General features: G+C 47.7%; 1 protein-coding gene and 1 long non-coding RNA gene across 2 annotated transcripts in view; one reads left to right on the forward strand and one right to left on the reverse strand.

Annotated features, from left to right (window-relative positions):
- Positions 1 to 17,891, forward strand: part of LOC310768093 (uncharacterized protein) — a 49,368-nt gene that overhangs the window by 25,627 nt on the left and 5,850 nt on the right. The window contains exons 13-22 of the mRNA XM_083625803.1: positions 3,183 to 3,280; positions 5,450 to 5,536; positions 8,339 to 8,437; positions 9,999 to 10,162; positions 11,304 to 11,428; positions 11,925 to 12,077; positions 13,655 to 13,780; positions 14,620 to 14,807; positions 16,208 to 16,318; positions 17,086 to 17,187. Coding sequence (XP_083481929.1) covers positions 3,183 to 3,280; positions 5,450 to 5,536; positions 8,339 to 8,437; positions 9,999 to 10,162; positions 11,304 to 11,428; positions 11,925 to 12,077; positions 13,655 to 13,780; positions 14,620 to 14,807; positions 16,208 to 16,318; positions 17,086 to 17,187 — 1,253 coding nt within the window. The remainder of the gene's footprint in view (positions 1 to 3,182; positions 3,281 to 5,449; positions 5,537 to 8,338; positions 8,438 to 9,998; positions 10,163 to 11,303; positions 11,429 to 11,924; positions 12,078 to 13,654; positions 13,781 to 14,619; positions 14,808 to 16,207; positions 16,319 to 17,085; positions 17,188 to 17,891) is intronic.
- LOC310769618 overlaps positions 1 to 17,891 on the reverse strand; it is a 100,999-nt gene that overhangs the window by 24,593 nt on the left and 58,515 nt on the right. The window lies entirely within an intron of this gene.

The raw sequence follows: 17,891 nt of genomic DNA on the forward strand, positions 1-17,891 counted from the left end.
AGCAGTTTCCCTTCTGGTCTGACTGAACAGCCTGGACTTTATTCCTTCTTTTTCCTACACCGGACTCCGACTGCCACCACCTCTCACTATTGGCTTATACACCTACCTGACGGGTCATAGGCTACTCATCCGTGTTTTAATCAGTCTTAATAAAAGCTGGATCAGCCACTCATGCAGAGACACAGCAGGGAACTTCATTTCTGGATGATGCGTCCAGCTCTCAAGCACCTGTAATCTACGTATGGGGGACCAGATGTCTCCAGATGTTGCTGAACTGTGACTCCCATCACCCCTGACCACTGGCCATGCTGGCTAGGGCTGATGGGAGTTGGACTCCCACATCAGGAGTCCCCCATCCTTCCCACAACGTCACGAGTTCCCCATCCCTCCTCTAACAGGCCCAATGGCCATCCTGCTCAGAGTAGGCCCATTGAAACTAATGAACTCGGCTTCCTCAATATCTTTTTTTAAAAGAAAAAACTGTCTAACCTCAGGCTATTTTTCTATTGGTGCTTATTGCTCAGCCTTCATTATCATTATTACATTTTTGTTGATAATAACACATGCTGTATAAACTGAAGTATAATAATAATAATAAATCCATGTGTGATGTATATCCCTGTTTCCAGGAAGTCTGTGTGTTTCTTTTCATAGAATTGTAGAGTTGGAAGGGACCCTGAGGATCATCTAGTCCAACCCCCTGCAATGCAGGAATATGCAGCTGTTGCAGACAGGGATCAAACTCACAACCTTGGTGTTATCAGCTCCACACGCTAACCAAGTGAGCTATCCAGGCTCTAACAACCACAAAATTACAATCCTGCCTGTTTCTCCAAGGAGCTGAAGGCAGCATCCATGGTTCTCTCCTCCATTTTGCCCTCACGACAACCCTGTGAAGTAGGTTAGGCTGGGAGATGGTCCCAAGGCCATCCCAATGAGCTCCCAGATACAATTTGCTGCGAGAAGCCACAATTGACGCCTTTGCCTCGAAGGCCTGAGATAAAAGTGTCCCAAAGGTTTCTTAAATTCAGTCATGAGGCATGTGGAGGAGATGCCATGGAGGCGACGGGTGGATTCCAAAGAGATGGTGGGGCCAGCAAAGACGGAGGTGGAGTTAGATGGCCCAGAAGAAGGCCTGTGTGAGGTGAGGGAGGCAGAATTGGGACGTCAGGGAATGTTGGAGCTTGCGGAAGTAACCAGGGATCAAAAGGCTCAGGAGCTGGATTCTGCGGAAGGTTCCAGTGGGTTGCCAGTGGGCTTGCCGATCAGAAGGTTGACAGTTTGACGCCCCGCAACAGAGTGAGCTCCTGTTGCTCTGTCCCAGCTCCTGCCAACCTAGCAGTTCGAAAGCACGCCAGTGCAAGTAGATAAATAGGTATCGTTGTGGTGGGTCGGTAAACGGCATTTCTGTGCGCTCTGGTTTCTGTCACAGTGTTATGTTGCACCAGAAGCGGTTTAGTCATGCTGCCCACATGACCCAGAAAGCTGTTTGTGGAGAAACGCCCGCTCCCTCGGCCTGAAAGCAAGATGAGCACTGCAACCCCATAGTCGCCTTTGACTGGGATTAACCGTCCTTTACCTTTTTACCTTGCTAACAGCAACCTGCTAGATCAGGCCAATGGCCCTGCTAGTTCAGCATCCTGTTCCCCAAAATTCCTGTGAGAAACTGGCAAGTAGGACCCAAGCACAAGAGCACCCTTCTGTGGCTACCAACACCTGGACTTCTGAAGCATCACAGCCTCCAACTATGGAAGCACAGTACAACCATCTTGGCTAGTAGCCAATGATAGCCTTGTCCTCCATGAATTTGTGTAGACCTCTTACAAAGCCAAGGGACATGGGTGGCACTGTGGGTTAAACCACAGAGCCTAGGACTTGCCAATCAGAAGGTCAGCGGTTCAAATCTCCGCGACGGGGTGAGCTCCCGTTGCTCAGTCCCTGCTCCTGCCAACCTAGCAGTTCGAAAGCACGTCAAAGTGCAAGTAGATAAATAGGTACCGCTCCGGCGGGAAGGTAAATGGCGTTTCTGTGCGCTGCTCTGGTTTGCCAGAAGCAGCTTAGTTATGCTGTACGCCAGCTCCCTCGGCCAATAAAGCGAGATGAGCGCCACAACCCCAGAGTTGGCCACGAGTGGACCTAATGGTCAGGGGTCCCTTTACCTTTACCTTATAAAGCCATCCAGTTTTGTAGCCATCATTGCCTGTAGTGGGAGGGAGTTCCGCAGGTTAACTGCACACTGCATGAAGCAGTCCTTCTTTTCTCTGTTCTGAATCTTCCAACACTCAGCTTTGTTGGGTGGACCGGGGTTCTAGTGTTATGTGAGGGGGAGGGGGAAGAAAACCTTTTCTATATCCTCTTTCTCCATATCACAATGCGTAATTCTATACATCTCTTCTCAGGTCACCTCTTTTTTATTCTCTAAAGTAACAAACCCACAAATGTAATGTTTCCTCCCATAAGCGCTATACGAATGCTAAACACTTGAAAGCCCCATACTAATTATTATATTACCCTTTAAAATCCTCCGGGATTTAATGTGAACTTTGGGAAATTCTAGCAAAAGAAGAGTAGCTCCAGGCAATGAAAGCAGCGCCGTTCCATCCCTTCTGGGATGAACTTCTTATATCTTCAACCATCATGTAAAGTAGATCAATATATTTAATATTGTATTTAATTGTTGTGGGGTGAAGGTCATATTGTTGTTGTTGTATAAACATTTCAAACTTCCGCTTTGAAATTTGGAGGGGAGGAGGTGCTAAACTCAGAGTGTGTGGCTTTCTTAAGGCCATTTCGTGTGCTTGTGTTAAAGGTGGTTTTAAATCAGGATTTGCTGATGGTCCCTTAGCCTGGTTTCTTGCAGAGAGGATACATAATCCTGTTAATACTCTGCAGGCAACCTCTGAGCAGCTATGCTACACCAGCTGTATTACTCAGGTTGCAAATCATTCAGATCTGATACGCTCCGACATGGGCGTCCTTTATTGGGCCTTCCAACTGTCAACAGCTTCCCCTGGAATGTTCCAGCCACCATCCCCTGATTGGCTCTTGCAACGCCGTGAACCTTCCGAATGACTTGTTCCAATGGGAAATAGAGCCTGGCTGCCTGTTCCGCCATTCACCAGTTCCGAAAGCTTGGGCTAGTCTGCATGTCCTTTGCCTCTCTGTCCCCTACCCAGCCTAAGAAGGAAGGATGACTGCCAACAACCTAGAACTGGAGAACCAGTTGGACGTTCCAAATGTTGGACTCGAACCCTCGACTGCCAGCCTGACAGAGGATAAGGTATGATGGGAGATGTATACCAATGAGATATTCAGCGGGACAAGGTTATCTCTGCACACAAACTCAACAGGGAGGACAGGGAAGGATGTACTGTAAGTGACATCCCATAAGAAGAGTCCGCTGGATCGGGTCAAAGGACCATCTAGTCCAGCATCCTGTTCTCGCCATAGCCAACCAGTTGCCCCAATGGGAAGCCCATAAGCAGGACCTGAGTGCAGCAGCAACTCACCCTACTTGTGGTTCCCAGGCACTCCCAGGCATACTGCCTCCAACAGAGGAGATAGAACATAGCCATTGTGGTTAGTAGCCATTGTTAAACTCCGGAATTCACTGTCACAAGCTGTACAATGGCCACCAACTTGGATGCTTTACACTCCAATGGCAAACTGATGGGGGATAAGGCTATCAGTCGTGGGACGTGGGTGGCGCTGTGGGTTAAACCACAGAGCCTAGGACTTGCCGATCAGAAGGTCGGCGGTTCGAATCCCTGCGACGGGGTGAGCTCCCATTGCTCGTTCCCTGCTCCTGCCAACCTAGCAGTTCGAAAGCACGTCAAACTGCAAGTAGATAAATAGGTACCGCTCTGGCGGGAAGGTAAACGGCGTTTTCGTGTGCTGCTCTGGTTCGTCAGAAGCGGCTTAGGCATGCTGGCCACATGACCCAGAAGCTGCACGTCGGCTCCCTCAGCCAATAAAGCGAGATGAGCGCCGCAACCCCAGAGTCGGCCACGACTGGACCTAATGGTCAGGGGTCCCTTTACCTTTACTTAAGGCTATCAGTGGTTTTTTGGCCTTGATGGTAGCACAGAATCATAGCACTGTAGAGTTGGAAGGGACCCTGAGGATCATCTAGTCCAACCCCCTGCAATGCAGGAATATGCAGCTGGTCCATACAGGGATCGAACCTGCAACCTTGGCGTTATCAGCACCATGGTCTAACCAACTGAGCTATCTAGGCTCAGGTGTCCAGGTATTGCCAGGGACTGGACTGAGGAGGAATGGTAGGGGCCGACCTCCCTTCTCCTGAACCTTCCCAAGAACAGGAGGACAGTATAGATTTAGAACAGTGGTTTGCAGAAGGCCATAGTTCAGAGGCTGCAGGAGGGAAATATTGGGAGAAGAACAGCAGGAAGAAGAAGCGCTGGGGTAGAAACAGCTGACAGACTCAGTGTCTTTGGAAAGCCTTCCCGAGCCCCCCTCTTCCAGGACTAGGCGGGCATTGAGAGTAGTAGAACAGAAAACTCAGAGGCAGAAAGCTCAGTTCAGCCATCGCAGGGATGACGGAGGGGGTTGGACTTTACTCGGAGCGATGCCATTATTTAATAGAGACTGCATTCCTTCATCTCTCTCTCTCTGTGAATAAAAATTTTTTTTTCCTTCCAGTAGCACCTTAAAGACCAACTAAGTTAGTTCTTGGTATGAGCTTTCGTGTGCATGCACACTTCTTCAGATACCATTTTATCTGAAGAAGTATCTGAAGAAGTGTGCATGCACACGAAAGCTCATACCAAGAACTAACTTAGTAGGTCTTTAAGGTGCTACTGGAAGGGAAAAAATTTTTTTTGACTATGGCAGACCAACACGGCTACCTATCTGTCTCTGTGAATACTGAATAAATGACGTGGTAAGAACTCTTCTTGTTTATCTGCTTTTTGGCTGCCATCGGGGGGGGGGGATCGGATTCCCTGAAGCCTGACAGGTATTTTAATTGCTGGTTTTAATTGTGTTGTGGCACCCTTTAATTTATTTTAACCAGTGTGTATTTCTTACTCTGTACCTTATAACTGAACTTTTAAAATGTTGTAAGCTGCTTTGAATCCCTACTTGGGAGAAAGGCAGGATATAATATATTTATACCTTATAATATTTTACCTTATAATATATTAAATAATGGCAACAACAACATTTGTTTGTTTGTTTATATGCTACCGAACCACCACTCTGGGTGGCTTCCAACAACTTAAAACACAATATGACATCATACATTAAAAACTTCCTTGAACAGGGCTGCCTTCAGATGTCTTCTAAAAGTTTGGTAGTTGTTTATTTCCTTGACATCTGACAGGAGGTCGTTCCACAGGTCGGGCACAACTACCAAGAAGGCAACAGAAGGCTAATGCTATGTTCTAAAGTAATTTGCAGCAGTCAATAACTTTCCCCTTTTCCCCAGGTAAGCCAGTCATCTGATACTCAGTATCGAAGATCCACGGCAAGCATTTCAACAAGGAGAAGAAAGTCCGTAGGATCCCGCAAATGGGTAAGTTCAGAGGGTTTGTTCACCCAGCGAGGTTTTGTTAAACAAACTGATGTCTGTTTGTTTCCTGAATGCAAACAGGTCTGGCAGGAAATCCCATCAAATGTATTTATTTTATTTATTGGGGGGGGGGGCGGGAATGTGTTAATGCGAAAACTCTTTTAAGGCTAAATGGGTTACATAGTAAAATGCAGTTAAAATGAGCAAAATGTTTCAAACCAAATATGCATAACTAAATCCTTTTGTCTGGGTCAGGCTGCTGTCTAAAATGATATAGCGAGGGTGCTTGCCTCATACAATATTATTGCTAAAACAAAGGAGAATAACTGAGGAAATAAAGTAGCAGAGCAGGGTGTAAGAGGACAAAATGCTTCCGGGTCTCTTTCACTGAGACCAGCAGGACATTTTTCAAATACAGTTGTACCTCGGCTCCTGAACGCCTTGGGAGTTGAATGTTCTGGCTCCAGAACAATAAAAAACTGGAAATGAGTGTTGCAGTTTTCAAACATTGTTTTGGAAGCCGAATGTCCGATGGGGCTTCCGTGGCTTCTGATTGGCTGCAGGAGCTTCTTGCAGCCAATCAGAAGCTGCACTTTGGTTTCCGAACATTTCGGAAGTCGAACGGACTTCCGGAACGGATTCTGTTCGACTTCCGAGGTGCGACTGTACATGCATCTCAGATCAGATGCATATATAAGCGACTCCCGACTTTTGCAGTGGTTGCATTCCGGTGCCCCATACACATAACTGAAAATCGCATAAGTGGGGAGCACCCTCCAAACACCCTTTAAATGCCCTCTCGGACACTCTCTATCCAATCCAAATAAAAAAAATATACTGTACCGCAATATATCCACAATTGGAATTGGAGCTCTGGGCATAGCTGTCAACCATCCCTTATTTGGCGGGAAACTCCCTTATCCCAGCGCCGTGTCCTGCTGCTGTCCCTTATTGATGATGTCCCTTAAATTTCCCAGGTTTCAAAGGAAGCAGCTCCTCTCCCTCCCTGCTGGCCAGGGAGGAGGGAGGCTCCAACTGTGTTGCTTGGCTGCGTTGCTCACCCAATAAGGAGTCTAAGAACGACTGGGGGGTGGAGCTTGCATGCCTTGTGCCTATCAAATGGGCCGCGTTGCCTAGGGACTCGCCTTTGCTCAGCGCTTCCCAGCGGAGAGGTGACGGTGGTTTTCCTTGCTGCATCCCCTTTGCCGGGTTGCTGCGCTGTGGGAACCACCGCTTGAGGCTTTGTTTGGCTGCTGGCTGGGCTTTCTGCCTTTGGCTTGGAGGGGCTCAGAAGTTGAACATACCTGTGCCAGGAAAATCCCTTATTTGGGCTGCTGATCCCTTATTTTCGAGGCTGCTGGTCCCTTATTTTCAAATCTGTAAGTTGACAGCTATGGCTCTGAGGCTGGCTGGATGCTGGAGGATGTGTGGAGAAGCAGCTGCTGCTGGGCTGCCACATGCATCAGCTGCTGGGCGGGGAGGCTGAGCAGTCTAAACAGAGCCCTGCTACATCTCCTGTCTCTTCTCCACCCTCACTGAAGTCCCCTTCAGGCTCTGGGGAGGGTCTCCTTGTGACTCTCCAGCTCTCTCACTCCATTTCCTGGTATGAATTAAATTACTTAATTATTTCCCAGAGCTGCACAAGTGAGGAGCCCCCCCCGTATTCTTTTCCCTGCACACTTTCTCTACACCGGCACCTATTTTTCTAGGGGGAAAGCACTGGTAATTGGTGGTTTAAAGATTTAAAGGTACTACTGGGTACAAACTGCCCATGGATCCTCTAATCCACCAGAAACACCAGAAATTAATGGTAAAAATGTAAGAACATAAGAGCCTCCTGAATCAAGCCAATGACACATCTAGTCCCATATTCTTAATTAATTCTAATTATTAGTTTGCTTTTTCCTCCCTTTTTAAAGTACTTATTAATGTCTGTAAATAAGAACAAGAAAGGGGGGAAATTAGCATGCAAACAAAAGAAAAGAACAGGAAAACATATTGCAAGAAACCAGTGTTTTTGCAATATAGCACGCCTTTATTTTATTTACAAATGAAGACACCCATGATTGTATGATGCTTCCTGTTTATCCCAAGGTGTGGATTTTGTGAAAGTATGTTTATGTTGACATATATTCTTTGTCTTTAAATTTCTGTTGGAGTACTAGCAATTGGGAAGCAAGGGAAACGATGTTGTTTTTTTTAAAAAAATATTTTATTAAGGGTTTTCTTGTTTTACAGTGTAAGTGTAATGCCTCGTATTTTTTTTTTCCTTCCATGTAACATTCGCAAGGGAAACGATGTTGACTTTTCATTCGTTCATTTGTATGTGAATTCCTTAGTTTATGGAAATGTTTCCTTGCAGGAAGAACCCAAATAATAATAATAATAATAATAATAATAATAATAATAATAATAATTATTATTATTATTATTATTATTATTATTATTATATTATAATAATCCCCAGCCACTCTGGGCGGCTTCCAAAAAAATATTAAAATACTGTAATACATCAAACATTAAAAGCTTCCCTAAACAGGGCTGCCTTCAGAAGTCTTCTAAAAGTCTGGCCTTTGCCACTTAGAGATGTTTGTGCTGCTGAAATGTCTGGCCCAGATCCTTGCTTTTTGGATTTCTCTGCTAGACCAAACCAGGACAGCATCAGACCTCTCTTTTACTATGCGTTTAAGTTTCTTTTTCTGAAGTTCTACATGTATTGAATAAACCATCAATTTAAAAGGATGTATTAATGCTTCGCCCTCTACACTCAAAGGCCTCAGTATCTGCTTCTGCTCCTTCCCATAGGCGCTGACAAGGCAGCTTCTGCTAATTACCCTGCTTACTTCCTCTGGCTCATCTCTACAATATGGTTACAACCTCTGGGTGGCCAGCCATCCATCTACGGTAAGATCAGACATGTAATGGTCTGGGATTGCAGAGGGTCAAAGATCTGCTACTATTTCTGCAGCAGGGACCCCATGTCATCTGAAACAGCATGAAACAGGAGCTTTTTAGCCACCTGTCAAAGAACGAGCCAGCAGCAAACTCTTTACAGTGGTACCTCAGGTTACATACGCTTCAGGTTACAGACTCCACTAACCTAGAAATAGTGCTTCAGGTTAAGAACTTTGCTTCAGGATAAGAACAGAAATTGTGCTCCGGCGGCGCGGCGGCAGCAGGAGGCCCCATTAGCTAAAGTGGTGCTTCAGGTTAAGAATAGTTTCAGGTTAAGAATGGACCTCCAGAACGAATTAAGTACTTAACCCAAGGTACCACCTTATTAGCAAAAACACAATTTGCACAGCATTGGCTGAGTGTCAGGCCTAGTGAGTACGGCAGCTCATCTCTGTTAGGCATTATCCCATCAAATCCCTGCCTCTCCAAGTACCATCCTCTCTGGAGCTTTCCCCAAGCAATCAGAGACTACTCCTGCACGCAACCTGCCACTGCTCCACCCGTTTCAGCCCTCTTCTGGTTCCGGGAGACAAGCAGGGAGGGGAGCTTGTCGTAGCAGAGGGAGAGACACACCAACTCTTCACCAACCTGGCTCTTGGCCTCTCCCCTCCCACTTACTGATTTCAGCTTCTGCCTCTGATTCCAGACTTCTCTCCGCAATCAAGTCAGCGGGAGTCAGCATCAGAAACGCCGCTGCTTAGGGTGATATGAAGGGTCAATTGTGCAAGGCCACCTACACCTCATCGGTAGCAATTCTATCTTCCGCATTTCTGCTACAGTGCCAATTTGCCCTCAGATTTAAAACCCAGCCAACGAAAATCCTCCAGGCGAATGGGCAGCACCCAAAATGCCCACACCATGTGTCCCATGTCCCATGAGATTATGCTTCACAGCAGGAGGAAGCAGGGGAGGTGGTTTGGGAAGCTGCACTTTGTTGTTTAGTCGTTTAATCATGTCCGACTCTTCGTGACCCCATGGACCAGAGCACGCCAGGCACTTCTGTCTTCCACTGCCTCCCGCAGTTTGGTCAAACTCATGCTGGTAGCTTTGAGAACACTGTCCAGCCATCTTGTCCTCTGTCGTCCCCTTCTCCTTGTGTTCTCCATCTTTCCCAACATCAGGGTCTTTTCCAGGGAGTCTTCTCTTCTCATGAGGAGGCCAAAGTATTGAGGCCTCAGCTTCAGGATCTGTCCTTCCAGTGAGCACTCATTTCTTCAGAATGGATAGGTTTGTTCTTCTTGCAGTCCATGGGACTCTCAAGAGTCTCCTCCAGCACCATAATTCAAAAGCATCAATTCTTTGGCGGGAAGCTGCACAACCTGTTCCAAATCTATACTGTCCTCCTGCTGGGAAGTTTCAGGCTCCCACCATTCCTCCTCAGCACGGTCCCTGACACTATTGCACGAAAGAGTTGAGCGGATACCAGAACTTTATTTGTGGGCAAATCAAGTCCATTAAAGGGCTCTGCTCCCCCAGTGCAACCATTCTTATCTATTCCTCCCTTTCCTAGCTCATAGCAAACTTTTACAATGGCACGTATCAGCAGAGGAAGAAGGCCAACGTAGATGAAGAAGACTATATTGATTTCCTCTACACTTTCACCATTGCAATCTATTCCCTTGGAGGCCTGATTGGGTCCCTTCTGGTCAGCTTCATGGTGGACAGATACGGCAGGTAAAGAAGGAATATGTTTATGGGGCTATGGCACAGGGGTGGGTCCTTTTAGTCTTTGCAGGCCAGATGCTTCTCTGGTTCTGGCCTTGGAGCTGCTTGCCTGTCAGTAGCCAAATGTCACAATGGCATTAGGTGATTGGGTGCTTTGAAGTCCCAATGTCAAGACTTCAAAGCGTCACACAGGAGCCCATGGTGTGCTCTGAAGTGCCCAAGGCTTCTGTTTTAACCAAGCTGATGGGTGGTGTAACCAATGTCTGATTTCCCTTGCCAATGCTACTTTAAGGCTCCTCCCCATGCATTGGCAGCTATGCCTCTATCTGCCCCACACCTGACGTTACGTATGAGGTCAAGCAAGGACAAGTGGGTGTGGTTTGAGGGAAACAGCCTCATAGGCCAAGTCTGCCTGTGGGCTGGAGATTCCCTGCCCCTGTGTAGTGGGGTAGGAGGTGTTTGTTAGGGGACATTTGGGGTGGGGAATGCAAACAGATGTGAAAATGTGGAGAGCTGAAAAAATAGGAAATGGAAATAAACAGATTTGCCCATCCCTAGCCAAGATGCAAAAGCAACTTAAATAGAAATACTTGCAAGTATCAGATTGGCTTAGGATTTAAATATGTGATGTTATAGAATAATATGTTTAAAGTTAATATGAAAAGAAAGAAAGATGTTACTTGACTAAGTAAATTTTATAAGAAATTAGTTTTGGAAAACCGTTACAATGATACACATTGAAACTCAGCCAGGGGGATTCGAGGAAGTCACTTAATAATGTTAACAAAAGTGGAATTATTACAGTTAGGATTTTTGTTTGTTTGTTTGTTTGTTTATAAATTTGGAAAATCAATAAAAAAATTTGAGGGGGGGGGAGATGCAAAAGCAAGTTGCTAGTCCATGTGAAGTTGGCAGCTGAAGTCTCGGACGTCAAAGAAGGGGGTTGAATGGGGTTTACAGTAGTTGGGGGTTTCCAGGAGCTCTCCTGCCTTGCATAGCTCCTTGTCCTTCCCATAACTATTGAAAATAGACCAAATTGCCCACCAAAAGACCCTACTGCAATTCAACAGCTCCTCTCCTGCTTGTTTGATGCTACTGTACATGTATTGGCTCCCTCTACCTCTCCTACCCCTTTTCCCTGTCTTTTCAGGAAAGGGGCCTTGGTAATAAATAACATTATGTCCATATTCTCTGCTGGTTTCATGGGATGTTCTGCTGTGATACATGCCTATGAATACACCATATTTTCACGCTTGGTCACTGGAATGTGCTCAGGTGAGAGAGGGCCCTGGGCTTAGTGGTTTTAGCAAAGCCATTTAAATAATGCAAGGGGCATTATCAGGGTTCAATTCCAGCCAGGCAGGAAGCACTGGAGGAGGGCTTAAAGCTGGGATGGTGAAGGGTGTGCCCTGGGGGGGGGGAAGGTGTGCATCTTGGGGAGAGTCCTGAAGGCCAGATAGATAGGCTTGGGGTGCTGCATTTGGTCCCCAGCCCAAAGATTCCTTGCCCCTGCCATCAAATATTTATTGATTATTGCAATGTCTATTTCACCCCCCAAAAAGTAGCAGTTTAAATGCCTGTTACATCATGGACCAATCTCCGCTGCCCAACATGCAGGGGCACAGAATGCCACTCTTCAGAATGCCACCCAAAGCTGGGGCGAAGATCAATTGGCCACGTCCTCCCAGCGGGAGAACCTCCCATGTTCCTTGAAAATGTTGCCGTGTCCCATCCATGCTGTTAACCGTCCCTTTGTCTACCATCTAACCAGGCATGTTCTCCTGCATCGTCCCACTATACCTTGGAGAGATATCCCCTAGAAACATGAGGGGGTCCATTATGACGGTCCCTATGATCTTTGTCACCATTGGCGTCATGGTCTCACAAATCCTTAGTCTTCAAGAGCTTCTCGGGACTGAGAAAGGTAACCTTGGCAGATCATCGCAAGGGATGTTGGAGAGTTTCAGCAGAAACGGAGGAAAAGGAAGCAGGACTTGCGGGTGCTGCTGGCCAGGATGGCGATGCTCGGCCTCCACAGTTCCAAATACCTGTTGCTGGAAGCCACAGGAGGGGAGAGGGGTCGAATCCTGCTTGTGGGTTTCCCACAGGAATCTGGTTGGCCACTGTGAGATGGGGATGCTAGACTAGATGAGCCATTGGCCTGATCCAGCAGAGGTCTTCTTATAATCTTATGTTTATGTGGTGATGATGATGAGAATCAGGGGAGTCAACTTGGGCCCCAGATTATGGGTGCCCAGTGTGCGTGAAGTCATGATGTCAGGTTGTAATGTGATGTCATGATGTCACGCCCGCCCCCTGGCCTCAGAACGTGATTTGTGGTGGTACCAGAAGTCAGGTTCCAAGACCTCGCAACACCTCAGAAAGCCCCCCAGTTTCTGTTGCCACTGGAAGTTGGGTTCCAAGGTCTCAGAAGTTATCAGAAAGCATCTCTGAGGCCTTGGAGATGCTGTCTGAGGCCTTGCAAGACCTCAGAAGTTGTGGGGGGAGGCCCTGTGGTGGCATCCAGAGCCCCCCATAATTGGCGCCCCTGATGATGCTAATTTTATTATTTATATGCCACCCATCCGACTGGGTTGCCCCAGCCACTCTGGGCGGCTCCCAACAAAGTATTTAAGCACAATAAAACATCAATGATGTTTGCTTATCCATCCCATGACTGGAGTGGAAATCAATCAATCTGGCAAACTTAATCATTGTTGCCGTGGCTTTCTATTTGCAAATGATACATCATGGATTATGGTCCATCCATGTCAAGGTGCTGGTTGTCCAGGAATGTACAAAGACAAGGGAATGTTTTTTACCGTCCTATTTTTATTCAGTATTTACAGAGAGAGGCTATAGAACCCAGCCTCTTGGATATTGGCATTGTCCCGAGTGAATTTCCACCACCCGTCTCTCTCACTTCCTCATTTGTCACTTCTATGGGTGCTGCTATGTGCCCTCTGTCTTTGAGCTCTTTGCTCTCCTACTTTCAAGGCTCGCCGGGTTCTGGGAGAGGGTAGGTCTGGAATGGTTTCAAAAGACACTGTGTCTGTCAGCTGTTGCCCCATCTGCTGCTGCTTCCTCCTCATCCACCTTCTCTCCCATTATTTCCCAACTTTCCCCCTCATCTGCCTCAAACCCCTGCTGTCAATCTAAACTGTCTTCCTCTTCTCTGGAAGGGTCAGGCTGGGGAGGCGGTCTCCACCATTCCTTCTCTGCTCATCCCTGACAAACCATTCTGCAATTTGCATCGAGTTTCCTTGGCACTGAAACGAACAAAATGTAGTAGCGTAAAGGCAACATAATTTGCGTCATTAATTGCACAAATGCCGTGGGTTACATAATTCCCACACAGTGGACAGTGAGAGGGAAAATACTGTTTTTGGCAGAAGGCAAACTGCAGAGGAAAGGAAACAGTGCAGCTTGAGTTGGAAAGAGGGCGGAAAGGAAAGGGATGCCTTCTCTCACCCCCAGTCGTAACTGCATCTTCTTGTACAGGTTGGCCGCTATTGCTGTGCTTCACTGGAATCCTGGCGGTGTTTCAAGTCATCGTCTTGCCCAGCTTCCCCGAAAGCCCAAGGTTTCTCCTGATTCAGAGGAATGATGAGGTGAAAGCCAGGCAAGGTACAATCGCCTTGAGTGCACAGGAACATTACGGCATGGGGACCCTACATAGAGGCCTGTGGGAGTCTCTGGGCAAAGGCTGGCAGCTCCCGCTCTCCCATATACAGCACTGGGAGCATCCTCAGGAGACACAAGGGGGGGTGAGGAAGATAGGAAGCTTCTCCCAGTCCCACCAAGAGATGCTGGGGACTGAAATTTAAGCTTCTGCTTGCAAAGCTGAGGGCAGAGCTGGCCCAGCCATTGGGCAGGTGAGTCCATTGCTTCAGGCAACAGAAGCCCTACCAGGTAGCACCCCTTTGGGCATCCTGCCTGCCCTTCCGTCTCTGCTGTTGGCACTGATTTCAGGCAAGATCGTGTCCACTTGGGGCAAGAGCTCGCCTGAAATCACACAAGATCTTGTGGAGTGCGCAAGATCTCACACGATTTGGGGTGAGAGCTCTCCGCCCCCCCCCGTCAGTGCAATCTTGCTTGAAATCAGCGTTGGTGGCGGTGGCGCTTCTCTGTCGGTGGTGGAGGTGGCAGGGTACATAAAGGTGGCAGAGCAGGCAGGGGCAGCAGGAGCAGCAGGGCAGGGTGGCAACACATAGGAACATAGGAAGCTGCCTTATATATTCTGACCATTGGCCCATCTGGCTCAGTAAGAGGAGGCATTGTCCACACTGACTGGCAGCAGCTCTCCAAGGTGTAAGGCAGGGGTCGCCCCCCCCAATTCCTACCTAGAGATGCAGGGATTGAACCTGGGACATACAAAGCTCTACCCCTATTTTCCCGCAATGTTGTTTCTTCATCTCTTCCTGCCCTGGTGGCTCAGCATAAATCCATTCCCTGCTCCCTTCCAGTCTTGCAGAGGCTGAGATGCCATGATGATGTGGAGAGTGAGCTCGAGGAGCTCCACCAGGAGAACGTCTCGGTAAGGGTGGAGAAGGAGATGAACGGGATGAAGCTGCTGTGCAACCAAGCCATGCGTTGGCAAATCATCTCCGTGGTCATCCTCATGAGTGGCCAACAGCTCACAGGTGTCAATGCGGTAAGAGAGGCAGCTTCCCAGTTGGGCTAGAAGGCTGAGCAAGTGTTAATATTCATCCGAATGACCACTCATGCAGAGATGCAGCAGGGAACCTCCTTTTCTGTGTGGTGCTCCCAGCTCCCAGAAGACTCTAGTCCAGGTCTAAGGCACCTGTGGACTCCCAGTGGTTGCTGAGCTACAGCTCCCATAATCTCTAGCTATTGGCCAGGATTGCAGGGGCTGATGGGAGTTACAGCTGAGCAACATCCTTAGGGTCAAAGTTCCCCCATCCCTGGACTAAAGGCTCCTGGAAGCTGAGAACATCGCCCAGGAAAAAAGAGGTTCCCTGCTGTGTCACTGTATGAGTGGCTGCTTTGGCTCGGAGAAAAGGCGAGGCATAGGTGGCTCAATAGAGTTGCATAAAATTATGCAAGGTGTGCAAAAAGTAGAGACAAGTTTTTGTCCACCTCTCAGCTACAGATGGAGGATAAATTTGATTTGGCCTTCATTTCATTGCAGACTTGCCTGATTCATACTTTCCAAAGCAATATCAGAACTAAAAGACAGCCCTCCATCAAAATCTGCACTCCTTTGAATTTTGCAATGCAGTTCTCTGTCTTACTAACTAACATACCCAAAAGTGCATGCAGTAGGATTAAAGTGTGCATTAAGGTGCATCTATTGGTGAAAATAACACAAAATATGTATTATATTAAATTGCCTTGCAGGTATGTGCATATTAGGGGTAACTGTATCCAAAAATATGTTTAATTGGGAGAAAATGCACTAAAATGCTGATGAATTTTTAGGAGGACTTAGCAAAAAATAAAAAAGCATGCTGGTGAAGAATAAATGTGTAGAAATGGAACTCCAACTTGGAAAAATGAGAAACTGGGAGAAACCAAAATGGACAGATTCAGCCATCCCTAACCACAAGCGCTGGTGGGATTTTGACTACAGCTCCCACAATCCTCCCTGATTCTTGGGCCATGCTGGCTGGGGCTGATGGGAGCTGTAGTCTAGCAACATCTGGAGGGCCACAGGTTCTACAACTGCTCTGGAGTTTGCAGACACATGGGTTAATGACATGTTGCAGAATACAAATACCGTATATATATATATCCCAGGATGCATTTCACTCGGTCCCACAAAATGCTGGCAGTCTGGGAGTTAAGAGCATCAGACCATGAGAAGAGCCTACTGGATCAGGCCAATGGCCCACCCAGTCTAGCATCCTGTTCTCACAGCGGCCAACCAGATCCCTCTGGGAAACCCGCAAGCAGGTCCCATGCCCATTCTTGTGGTCCGCAGCACCTGGTAGCCATCATGGCAAGCAGCCATTGAAAGCCATGATTTTGTCCAATCTTCTGCCATCCCTTCCTTCGGTTGGAGGGCATTACATAGTTGTGGTTTGCTTCCAGGTGTTCTATTACTCAGAGAGAATCTATGCAACTTTGAGGGTCAAGAAGCAGGAAGCCCGGTATATCACTGTGTTGGCAAGTATTTTCATCGCAATCTCGCTGATGATCGTGGTAAGCCTCTCTCTCTCTCTCTCTCTCTCTCTTCCTAAAATCAAAAGTTCCAATCTGTTTCAAATGGTGTTAAAATTGCGCTGTTGTCACTTCAAAGAATCCCTGGGGGAACCCTTATAGGACATGTGCAGATGCTCCAAGTGTCCCTATTTTCCAGGGACAGTCCTGGATTTACAGAAGCTGTCCTGGTTTTCCTTAGGATGTCCCTATTTTCATCAGAGAAATATTGGAGGCTAAAGTAAAGGTAAAGGACCCCTGGACAGTTAAGCCCCATCAAAGGTGACTATGGGGTGTGGAGTTCATCTCGCTTTTCAGGCCCAGGGAGCCGGCGTTTGTCCCCAGACAGCTTTCCGGGTCATGTGGCCAGCATGACTAAACCGCTTCTGGTGCAACGGGACACCATGATGCAAACCAGAGCGCACGGAAACGCCCTTTACCTTCCTGTCGCAGCACTACCTATTTATCTACTTGCACTGGAGTGCTTTCAAATTGCTAGGTTGGCAGGAGCTGGGACAGAGCAACAGGAGCTCACCCCGTCGCACAGATTTGAACCGCCAACCTTCTGATCAAAAAGCCCAAGAGGCTCAGTGGTTTAGACCACAGCGCCAACCACGTTGGAGGGTATATGGAGTTATGGGACCCCTGAGTCATCCGAAGGCAGCCCTGTTTATGGAAGTTACCTCTGTTGATTCCTGGTGGCCTCATTTTATTCTCTTTCTCATTTCTGTACGCAAACTCTCTTTCTTCTCTGTTCTTATACCCTCTAGGTTTATACAGTGGATTTAGTGGGGCGAAGGATCCTCCTCCTCACTGGATTTGCGATATGCAGCATCCTCTGCATTCTGTTAACCATGACCCTCGAACTTCAGGTTTGCTGATCAAAACCTGGTGTGATTTAGCCAGTGTCACCAGCAAGGGAAGGGCTGTAGCTCCATCACAGAGCACCTGCTTGGCATGCAGAAGGTCCCAGGTTCAGTCCACCGCAGCATCTGAAACCCTGAAGAACCACTGCTGGTCAGTGTAGACCAGGGTTTCCCAAACTTGGATCTCCAGTTGTTTTTGGACTACAATTCCCATCATCCCTGACCACTGGTCCTGCTTGCTAGGGATGATGGGAGCTGTAGTCCAAGAAGAGCTGGAGACCCATGTTTGGCAAACCCTGGTGTGGACCAAACTGAGCCAGATGGAGCATTGGTTTCCTTCAGGATAAGGCAGCTGAAAATCCACTCAGATTTTGTGTCGGGTGGAAGAGCGGGAAGGAATGTTGTTGGCGGGTCTTTCCTGCAAAAATGTATCTGGCTCTTGCATTCCCAATGCATTCCCAGCCCTCGATGCTCTGCTGCAAGTGCCTTGGAACATAACCCCCACATAAATGCCGAGTTGCCTGGATCTTAATCCAGGGGTGGGGTCTCTCAGGCTGGGGAAGGGGCGCAAATGTGGCCCTCTGGCTCTCTTTGCCTGGCCCTCAGAATGTTCGCTAGGCCACACCCCCTCTCACCAGGCCACACCGCTCTCTGGCTGTGCTTTAACCAGGAGGGTTTTTTGCCTGTCCAGAACGTGTCCTTGAACCCTG

This window comes from Podarcis filfolensis, assembly GCF_964270895.1.
Source record: "Podarcis filfolensis genome assembly, chromosome: 8".
Lineage (NCBI taxonomy): Eukaryota > Metazoa > Chordata > Lepidosauria > Squamata > Lacertidae > Podarcis > Podarcis filfolensis.